The following is an 11,624-nucleotide window of genomic DNA, read 5'->3' as shown; positions in this document are numbered from 1 at the left end:
GATGAAGGCAGAGGATCCCCATGGCAGGAGAGTCCACATTGTGTGTCTGGGTAGAGCTCCTGGCAGCTCAGGGCCTCACCACTAGATCCTACACACTGGTCCTTACAGTAAGAGTAGAAGTGATTCACATTAAAAAAATACTCCATGGCAATTACCCAATCAGTTAAACAAACTCCAAACATGCCTTAACGACATAAAGACCTGGATGACCTGCAATTTTCTACTGCTAAACTCAGATAAAACTGAAGTTATTGTGCTTGGCCCTAAACACCTTAGAAACACATTATCTAATGATAAAGCTGCTCTGGATGGCATTACCCTGGCCTCCAGCACCACCGTAAGGAATCTGGGAGTTATCTTTGATCAGGATATGTCCTTTAACTCCCACATAAATCAAATTTCAAGGACTGCCTTTTTTCACTTACGTAATATCACAAAAATCAGGCACATCCTGTCCCTAAAAGATGCAGAAAAACTAGTCCACGCATTTGTTACTTCTAGGCTGGATTATTGCAATTCCTTATTATCAGGCTGCTCTAACAAGTCTCTAAAGACTCTCCAGCTGGTCCAGAATGCAGCTGCACGTGTTCTGACTAAAACTAGAAAAAGAGATCACATTTCTCCCATTTTAGCTTCACTACATTGGCTTCCTGTAAAATCTAGAATAGAATTTAAAATCCTTCTCCTAACTTACAAAGCCCTTAATGGTCAGGCACCATCATATCTTAAAGAGCTCATAGTACCATATTATCCCACTAGAACACTGCGCTCCCAGTATGCAGCTTACTGGTGGTCCCTACAGTCTTTAAAAGTAGAATGGGAGGCAGAGCCTTCAGCTATCAGGCTCCTCTTCTATGGAACCATCTACCGGATTCAGTCCGAGGTGCAGACACCCTCTCTATGTTTAAGAGTAGACTTAAAACTTTCCTTTTTGATAAAGCTTATAGTTAGGGCCGACCAGGCTCGCCTTGGATCAGCCCTTAGTTATGCTGCTATAGGCCTAGACTGCTGGGGGACTTCCCATGATGCACTGAGCTCCTCTCTCCTCCTCCTCCTCTCCATCTGTATGCATTCATGTAACATCAATGCATGTCACTAACTTTGCTTCTTCCCCGGAGTTTTTTGTGCTTTCTCATCTCACAGGAAAACCTGAGTCCCGGGCCGAACCTTCGCGGTCCTTCACAGTCCTGATGGCATCCTTCCCTGGCTGTTGCTGCTCGTGCTTGTTGTTGTTGTTGTTGTTGTTGTGATTGTTTTTCTTCTGCCCCCCCTCCCCCTTTCCCTCTCTCTTTCTCTCTCTCAACCCAACCGGTCAAAGCAGATGGCCGCCCACCAAGAGCCGGGTTCTGCTTGAGGTTTCTACCCGTTAAAGGGGAGTTTTTCCTTACCGCTGTCGCCAAGTGCTGCTCATGGGGGAATTGTTGGGTCTCTGTAAATTAAAGAGTACGGTCTTGACCTGCTCTATGTGAAAAGTGCCTTGAGATGACTTCTGTTGTGATATGGCGCTTTATAAATAAAGATTGATTGATTGATTGAATTAAACGTATCGAGTTCAAAAGTTCAAGCATACTCACTATGCAGTAGAATCGAACATGTCGGTGGTTTAATTATCAGATAAACATGGAAGCAGAATTTAAATGTTGTAGTGGGCGAAGATGAAGCTGCTTTTAACTACTTGATATACTTTTGGTTGTTAAATTTATGGCGTTTCATGATGCCGTCGGTGAGTCACATTCACATGAGGATTGTGCATCACTAGTCTGTGGACACAGATTTGGAATCACACGTGTTAATTTAGTTTTTTTTTCTGATCCCTTCTGTCTTATTCGTTTGTATTGAAATAGACGCCACAAGTATTGTTGCAGTGTAAGATTTTCAGTGTTGTAATGGGAAATTGCTGATCACTCAATAAACACACAAAGAGAGCATTGTCAGGTTATGAAATAATGTGATCAAATAATACAATCAGAAGTATAATGCATCATAGTTCTGGAGACAAAGATACCACCTAGATATCTTTTCTTTGTCTGAAAGGTTAACCAGTCCCTTAAATACTACTCGTACAGAATTTAAGACATCTGCTTACTAACCTTACAGGTCAGCAACCCTCAGATAGAAACATAAGTCAAAAGTTCAGCTAACCTAGGAACAGACTTTCTTCACGACCATATATGACAGTACATAAGCACCAAGTAGCATCACAAAATAACATCACTACTATATTAAATTAAGGACAAACCACACTATCCTCTAAAGCTTATCAGTTTTACACATAAACATCTACATAACTACAGTTTATCTCATCACTGGCTCAGGTAAAGGTATAACAGAATAAACTAACTGTTAGACACACAACTGCCTCATCTTACACAGCAAAGAACTAAGTTTAGAACAGACACAGCACACACAAACTAACACTAAACTGAACTTAAACACTGTCTGAAACATGTATGATATATTGAAGAAATACATCAAATGATAACCTGTTATTCAGTTTTCTTTTACAGCGTCTATGTCTTCTGTGGCTACATGTGTACATTAAGAACATAATAGTACACACTAAAACACTCTGCACACACACACACACCTTCACAAGTCACCATCTATCACACGAGCTTCTCTCATAAGAAGTACAGCTGGTCACGTGAACCTCTCCAGTCAACCCTGAAACTAGAACTTAAACACCAGGAAGAGATCTGAACGGGGGACTTTGGGTTCGTCTCATCCCTCAGGCCAGAGCCAGACGGGAACCTGATGCACTAACTTCTGTCTTCCGTGAAACATTCCTCTGATGCACCTGCCAAACCAAGAATGTGTCCACGGTTGAATAGTCCCTCCCATCGTCTAACCACTTTACCTCGACCTCGATGGAATAGATGTGATGGAGGATGCGTGAGGACTTAGGAAAAGAGACTCCGACTGGCTACGTCATCATGTGACGGCGGATGTTATTGACGAGGGTCATCTTACATGTTTCCCCCGGTCGTTCTCACTGTGTTGTTTCATGCAGGTTTATATAAACGTGCACAACACAGTGAAAAATATCACTTCATTACTAAGGTCAGAATAGACACTCAGCCTCCTGGATCCCAGTTACAGTATGAAAATAAAAGTTAAATGTATGAAAGATAAACAGAACATGTTGCTACTGTTCATATCATCAATCTGAAGTTTCAAACATCATGAATTAAAAACATCTTCTGACTAAAAACGTCTCATATCCCTTTGTCTTGACAGACAGACTTCTGTGTTCTGTTTAATATGCAGATGATGATCTATTATTATCTTGTGAATATAACAGCTTAACAACCACCACACAACTCAGTTAACACCTTGAAATGTCGACTTGTTTGTGCTTTAAAGTTGTTGTGGTTGATCCAGACTGTGGGTCCGTGTTCCTCCGTCCAAACATCTGTTCAACTCGTTTGATAACAGGATGAACAAATATACATAAAACATTATTTTGTTGCTGTTTTTCATGTGAAGAAACGTCGTCTGGAGGTTTAAATAAGGTTGCTGCTGTGTCTCGTGTGTAAATGTTCACAGCGTCTGTCTTGATGCAGATAAACTCAAGCAGAAATCCTTCCAGACACGCCGACAGGACCGGTTAGGATCTAATATTAATGAATGTTTATTGACAGTGTTTCCTGGTTGAGCTACAGTGGAATGATTATTACACACCAGGAAGAGATACCAGCATCTGAACAGGGGACTTTGGGTTCGTCTCATCCCTCAGGCCAGAGCCAGACGGGAACCTGATGCACTAACTTCTGTTTCCGTGAAACATTCCTCTGATGAACCTGCCAAACCGAGAATGTGTCTCTCTAAGTATTACATGTTTGTGTGTTTTCATTTCTTTTATAAGCATCTAAAGTTTAAGACTACTTTAAGACTCAGAAGGACCTGTACTAGTTTTTCCATATATATGAGTGTGTTGGTGGGTCGAGGTTGTTGTACTGGAGATTTCTTCGTGTGTCCTGTGTCCTTGTGCGTATAGATATATACATATACTGGTATGTGTTAAGTCGTAGTTAAAATCATTAAAAACGTGTCCTGACACGCTGAGGGTTTGGAGGGTTTTTAGGCAAACTTTTATTGAACTAGTGCCCATCTGATTACACTTTTATCTGCACCCTGAGACCCACGGACCGGGTTGGAGGTCTTGCTGTGGTCTTAAAGAACTGCTTTCAGAGTCAGTCGGTGAGGACTGCAGTCTCTTTTGAACTGCAGTTAACCAAAGTTGGTCTTCCTAACACGTTTTATTGTATTTTAATTTACCAGCGTATTAACATCAGCATGTTAAATCATTGACCCGTACATGTTTTCTCCATCTACGACATATCGCAAAACTCCAGTCCATCATATCTTTCATATCATCCTGGCTGGACTATTGTGATTCCGTCTTCACTCGTCTCAGCGAAGCATCTGTGAACCGGCTATAAACGCTGCTGCAAGGCTGTAAACCAGCAGGATGACTCACATTACACCTGTTTTAAGCTCTTTGCATTGGCTTCCCATCCATTTTAGGATCCATGTTAAGGTTCTTGTTATTATGTACAGAGGCCTGCATGGACAGCCACCTGAGTACATCATGGATCTCATCCCTACGTCGCCAGTAGGTCACTCAGGTCATCCAACCAGGACCTGCCAGCCGTCCCTCCTCTCGGCTGAACACTAAAGGAGATCGTTTCTTTACATTTGTGGCTCCAACACTATGGAACTCTCTTCCTGTACAAATACGGTCATCAGTCTCTGTAGAAGCTTTTATAAAACTATTGAGGATCCGTCTTTTTGAATCGGCGTTGTGTGTGATGTGTAATGATCATGTGTTTCTTCTTGAGGTGCCTCGCTGCCTTTCTTTTGTTTTTATGTTAATTTTAACTTATGGCATATGTTTTTATTGTATGTATGTTTTATTTTTAACTTTTATTCCTGTGAAGCACTTTGTGAATTTCATTATACTAAATATTCTTCTTATAATTAAACATCTGCTCCTTTATGTTCCTCCCGCCCACACAGGGAGCAGACACTCTGATTGGCTGAGAGTTTCTGGCTTGTAATTTAAACAATTTGACATTTCCTTGTTCAGATCAAGGAAAGTATAAAAGACTTGGTAATTCTGATATCAAGGAAGAGGGACCTGCCGAGACGTACTTCTACAACCATCTCACGCAAGAAGAGGCTCGTTCATCTTGGTAAAAGTATTTTTTCCCTTCATTATTATTATACAGTAACTTACCTGACTCAAAGTTAAGTTTTCTGTTTCCATTAAGAGGAAAATCAGTAATTTCACAGATACATACATATATATATATATATATATATATATATATGTATGTGTGTATATATTTGCCGTCATACATGAGTGCAGCATAAAAAAAACTAATTCCAATTCAGTCAAACCCTCTGGAAGGCTGTTTGTAGTGAGATCCGACTGAACTTGATACCAACTGTGGCGAGTTAGAGCATGTTTTTGTTTTTTTAAGGACTTTCCTAACATATAGAAGACTTCTACTACCATGAAAATGTCTACATGTTTATGAAATAAAACATGAACCTAAAGAGGAGCAGAGGCAACATTTTACTGACTCCACACAGAAAGGCCTGTTGTGTGCTGTAAAGGTTTTAGCATTGCCTTTGTTATTCCCTTTGGTTTATGATATACTGCATTAGTGTAGTTCACCTCAATCGCTCAACAATACAAATCAAAATGATGTAAGAGATCATATTGGACATGTTTTAATGAACTCAGTCAGTGGTTCTGAAGTGGTTTTAGCTTGTATAAGAAAAGATTTGATGCATTAAAAGTAATTTGATGCTTTGACTGAGTGCAGGAGACTGTGCACCAGGAGAGGAAATAAAGTATACTGTAGTTTGTGTTGTCAGATTTCTACATAACTGCCTTTTATGTCTTTGTGTGTAGAAACATGAGTAAGTTCATTGTTGCAGGGAGCCATCAGGACCAAGTGGACTCCAGGATGGCAAAGAGGTAATTAATCACTATACACATGTGACATCCTGACACTGACACTGTTGAAGACTGGTAGTACGTCTCTATGTGTAGAATTTACATGTAATCTTTCAGATTAAGTCTCTTTCTGTAGATCTAAGATGTAAGATTTGTAGGATTTTTGATGAACCTCTAGTTGTCCACAAAAGGAAATCTGGTAACTTCTGTGTGTCAAGAACTGAACAACGGCTCGGACTCAAATGCAGACAGACTCAGTTGGCAAGTTCAAACATCAGTCCTGTAAATCACAGCTGGGTCGGTACACAGTCAGCAAAACAAGATATCCAAATCAGTAGGCTAGAGGCGAGGTCGAAGGCAAAAACAGGTCAGAAAACCAGAAGGCTCACAAGGAAAAATAGGCTGAAACGCAGGAAAGAAGACGAACTGGCACAGAAGGAAGGGAACACTGAGACTACATACTCTGGGGGAGGGGAGACAATGACATCAGGGCAGGTAATCACACACGAGGGCAGGAAGTGAAGGTCCTGAAACCAGAGTATCAAAATAAAACAGGAAGACAAAGAACACTTGCAGAAAAAAACAAAAAGATAACTCAGCCATCCAGCCGGGACGTGACACTGTGTGTGCTATAAACCATTTCTACATACATACGTTATTTATTTATTTACTTTTATTATTTATTTCAATCAAGTACAAGGAAAAGAGAACCTTCTTCCAAGGCATCCAGTGAAGTTCTAAGATAAAAATAATAATAATAATGATAAAGAATTTTTGTTCTCTTATTAAAAAATGTTGACATTATTTTTATTCACTGAAATAACAGTAATAACAGGCTCATCAGTCTCTCAGGTTTACCAACCACCGAGCTGACATAACCTGTTAAAATGTGATCAAGTGTCAAGATGCTAAACAGGTTTCCAGGATTTAAATCAAGTCAACGTGTTCATGAGTGTGTGTGCGTCTGTTTTCAGGGACTACAGCAGCAGTACGGCAGCAGCAGGCCATGATATCGTCGCTGACTGCGGCTCGTTCCGCTACAACACGAACTACGCCTGCCTGGGAACCTGTGTGATCATCAACAATAAGAACTTCATCAGCCGTGGTATAAATACACACACCTGTCTATCTCAGGTCATCTCAGGTGTCTCTCTGTGTGTGTCGGTGGTGTGTTTACAGATAAGAGATGGGAGAGTGACTGAAATCAGTCACACAGGAAACAGCAACTGGGAAGAGATCAGAAGATTCAGGTTCTGGTTCAGGAGTCTGGAGAACTTTCATTAAAATCGTCTGCATTTTGACTCGTGTGTCTCTCCAGATCTGAGTACTCGTGATGGGACGGACGTCGATGCCGAGTCTGCTAGGAAAACCTTCTCGAGACTGGGCTATAACGTCAGAGTGGCCAGAAACCAGACTGCGCAGCAGATGAAATCAATGATGTTTAACGGTAATCGATTTTTATTCTGTCAAGGATTAAACTCCCATATATATATATCCATATACAGTATATGACAGAAACGTCATTAGAATCTCATGAATATAATGAATATCTTGATATTTATAATACTATACTATAATATTTAATGAACAGTTGAGTAGACGTCATGCCAGCCTGCTTAATCCTAAAATACCTGAACTATCTTCCTTCAATATGTGTAAAGCATCCTTGGATCTCTTGAATGGTGCTATATAAAATATAAATGAAAGTTTTTGTTTTTAGAGCACCAAGTGAGCGGTGTGAAGGCCCTATTGGACCTGAAGGAATTATTTTTCTTCTCTATCATTATTCTTCCAAAACAAACGCGTTTTTGAGGGTCTAAACGTGTACGACAAGTTGTTAAACTTTGCACAGACATCAGAAGTGGTGAAAAATTTAATAATTTATGGGTCTTGCAAAAAGGCTCGACAGCGCCCCCTAGAAAATTACGAAAATTGAGCCCCTTGACACAGATTGTTGTAAAAGAATGAAATTCGGTATTCTTATGTATGATGACCAGACGCACCAAAAAGTCTCTTGGAGACATACCCCAAGGCCAACAGGAAGTCGGCCATTTTGCATCAAATTGGTAATTTGACGCCAATTTTGCCGTTTTTTAGCCCGCGTACTTTAACAAACTCCTCCTAGGGATTTGACTTCAGCGACTTCAAATTCGGTCAGTATCATCTACAGACCTGGGAGATGAAAAGTTATCAAAACGGTGAGTTTTCGACATTGCCGAGGGGGCGTGTCAATACTGGATCTAAGTCATAGCGCCACCTACTGGCAACAGGAAGTAACATGTTTTATACTTTGACGCTCTGTGGGTCACACGGTGATGGGATCCACCTCAAATTTACTCAGAATAGCCTCAAGACCTTGGAGTTTGTATTGTCTGAAGTTGGTGACTTTTCGTCAGAAAGTGTTGCCATGACAATGAAATTTCACGGCAAGACATCGAAATTTGCCGGAATTTCGACATCTCGCCATGAAATTTCAAAGCCTTATAACTTGACTCCACATAGTCTGATCTTTTCCAAATTTCATATGCTTGTTAAGAGTCCCGGTCTGAACACATGCAAAGGCCCATATTTAGTGACAGTCATAGCGCCACCTACTGGCAACAGGAAGTTTTAAGCGCCACTCTTTAGCTAACTACTCGTAGCAGGTTGGTCAGAATCACATAAAATTTGGTCAGCCACGGTGTAAGACCTTGATGATGATAACTCCTGAAGCCTTTGAGTTTTCACCAAAAGCCGTTGCCATGGCAACGCATTGTTCGCCACAAAATACGAAGCTGTTTTAAGGGCCAAGACATGCTTGAAAACACACATGGCAGGTCTTAACGTCTGTAATATCGTATCGGTGGCTGGCATGAGTGTGGCAGAATGGCTCTACAGCGCCCCATACAATATTTCAACGAAGCAGCCCCCGCGCCACGTTAAACCTACATGTATGAAAATTGGTACACACATGTATCATGCCAGGGCGCACAAAAAAGTCTTTTGGACCCATAGCTGAAACCCAACAGGAAGTTGGCCATTTTGAATTTAGTTGTCAATTTTGGCGACTTCTCATGTGTTATATTAACTCCTCCTACAGAATTCATCATAACGACTTCAAAATCAGTGTGTGTCATCTACACTAGTTTGTGGTCAAAAGTTATCAAAAGATTAGGTAACGTTGAAGGGTGTGGCCGTGGCGTGGCGTTGAGTTTTGATGTTTCGCCATGACAGAGGAAATTGCTATAACTTTAGTGTGCATGGTCGGATCTGCCTGAAACTTCACATGTGATAAGAGTCCCGGCCTGAACACGTCTACATGACAATATTCACTCAGTGATGCAAACTGGCTCCATAGCGCCCCCTACAAAATTTGAACGCAGCAGCCCCAGCAGCAGGCAAAACAGTGGACAAAGGAAGTGATGTTTATCTCCTTCTTGCACTGTCTGAAAACAGCCGGGTCTGAAGACATCTACATGCCCGTGACAGAAGCCCTTCGACTGCGCCACGCGGCAACGTACGCAAGGGTGCGAGGGCCCGGTCATCGCTGCTTGCAGCTATAGTTATTATTATTATTATTATTATTATTAAGATAAGATGTAATCTGGACCTTGTGTGTCTCTCCAGTGTCACAAGAGGACCACAGCAGAAGTGCATCATTTGTGTGTGTGCTGCTAAGTCACGGAGAAGAAGGGATGATATACGGCACCGACGTTCCTGTGAGATATGAGGAGCTGACAAAACACTTTAAAGGATATCGCTGCAAGAGTCTGGTGGGCAAACCAAAGCTCTTCTTCATTCAGGTGAGTTCATTATACATGTGGTATAGCACGCTCTCTACTCCCAGTTTGTGTAATGTTTTGTAATGTTAGGTTTGTGTGTTGCCGGTTGTAGGCGTGCCGCGGTTCAAGCCAGGATGATGGAGTTCAGGTCGACTGCATAGAGGAGCAAAGATCAGCGAGGATTCCTGTGGAGGCGGACTTCCTGTACGCCTATTCCACCGCTCCGGGTAACTAGTGATGGCAGTGGTAGAAAATACTTTTGTCCACTGTTTTTTCTGCCCTTTGGATGCTTTGTTGCTTTATTGTAAATGATTAAATACAGCAGTTGTTCCTCAAGTAAAAACTAATATGGAACACCTGCACCATGTTGTTAATGGCTTGTAGTATCTTCACAGTCTGATATAAATGCAGCTCAGACATGGATTACTGTCTGATATCTGTTTTAATACAACATTAATATGCAGCTACATAATAAACCTGATAGTCAGTATGTGAATTTATAGTTGAGAATAGTAACACTGTAAACTGTCCTGCAGGCTACCTGTCATTGAGGAACACGTCCACCGGTTCCTGGTTCATACAGGCATTGTGTGACATGTTGCAGCGTCACAGTGGAAAACTGGAGCTGATGCATATCATGACTAGAGTCAACCGCCAGGTGGCACTGTTCCATAAACAGAATCAGATCCCCTGTATTGTCTCCATGTTGACTGAAGACTTTTACTTTCCTCAGTAGTCAGATTTCTCCTCTACTTTAACTGTTGTCATTCTTTTACCTACAAGAAACCAACTTGCAGTGGGAAACTGACAGCAGTACAGCTGTGATGTGGTGACCAGGAGAACCCAAACGCACCATCAGCTTTAGGACAAAAGGCAGCCAATCGCTGCAGGTTTTGTTGATTCTGAACTGTTTTTTAAATGATGATGAGTATGTTTTTGGTGTTGGGTCTTTTAGGAAAACCTGAACAACTTTCTGGGATCATTATGTGTTGCAGAAAAAGAACACACAAGGGTATTGGGAACATTTCTAGAGATGTATCTTTAATAAGCCTGCTACACACTTTATACATGCTTTTATTTTGTTGATTCTGGGAATGAATTCATAGTAAATCCTTCAAAAAAAGGGCTTAAAAATGGGGATTTTAATCGTTTTTGCTTCATAAATGTATACTGTATAAGATAGACAATGCATTTTCTAAACAATAAATACACAAGCATGAAAAGAAAGATGACTGTGTCCTCAAACATTATTACGGTTCTGAGTTTCTAACCAGGCGGTCACATGAAATAAATAACTGATTTAATAATGTGTAAGCTACGCCTTTTACAAATCAACTTAAACTGAGCTAAGCAACACAATAATAATAATTTAACGCAGTTATGAAAAGTTTTAGTAGATTAGAGATTAATTTTGTGTTAATTAATTAATATCCTCGTTGCCTCTCTTAAACCAAAATGTGTTTTTAGAGAAAAATGATGTGGCATGACTCTAAGAAAATAAAATATAAGAAACAATAAAACATGAGACATATTTAGGCAAGAAAAAGCAATATATGTACATTAAAGTTAAAGCTCAGTTAAAACACACACATTCACGCTGTGTCAGCTAAAAGGAGATTAAAATGATTCAAAGGGATTAACTTGTGCGGAGCGTAATATTTAAAAGCCAATTTCACAGTCTCAGTGCTGACACGCTGATTTACAAGGACCACAGAGTCTTGGGACCGAGTGCAGAGTGAAACTGATCTATAGTTAATAAAACATGACAGATACACAGGAAGCTTTATATATATATATATATAAACGGGATGCAGTGCTCTTGTCTTCTCAATGACAACGACTGCTACCCAACTTTCTCCTGAAGAACACAACAACGAGCTCTAAAGCCTCCCAGT

At 40.7% G+C, this 11,624-nt stretch overlaps 1 protein-coding gene across 1 annotated transcript; it reads left to right on the top strand.

Moving 5' to 3' along the window:
- The first annotated feature begins 3,321 nt into the window (after positions 1 to 3,321).
- Positions 3,322 to 11,461, top strand: LOC137175059 (caspase-3-like). Its single transcript, XM_067580701.1, has 7 exons — positions 3,322 to 5,195; positions 5,924 to 5,989; positions 6,943 to 7,073; positions 7,287 to 7,415; positions 9,575 to 9,750; positions 9,842 to 9,956; positions 10,266 to 11,461. Exons 2-7 carry the CDS (start codon positions 5,928 to 5,930, stop codon positions 10,463 to 10,465), a joined length of 813 nt encoding a protein of 270 aa, XP_067436802.1. The 5' UTR covers positions 3,322 to 5,195; positions 5,924 to 5,927; the 3' UTR covers positions 10,466 to 11,461.
- Positions 11,462 to 11,624: the final 163 nt, after the last annotated feature.

The sequence above is a fragment of the Thunnus thynnus genome, chromosome 22 (genome assembly GCF_963924715.1).
Source record: "Thunnus thynnus chromosome 22, fThuThy2.1, whole genome shotgun sequence".
NCBI lineage: Eukaryota > Metazoa > Chordata > Actinopteri > Scombriformes > Scombridae > Thunnus > Thunnus thynnus.
The sequence above is the reverse complement of the archived record's forward strand: the minus strand, read 5'-3'. Positions and strand labels throughout refer to the sequence as shown.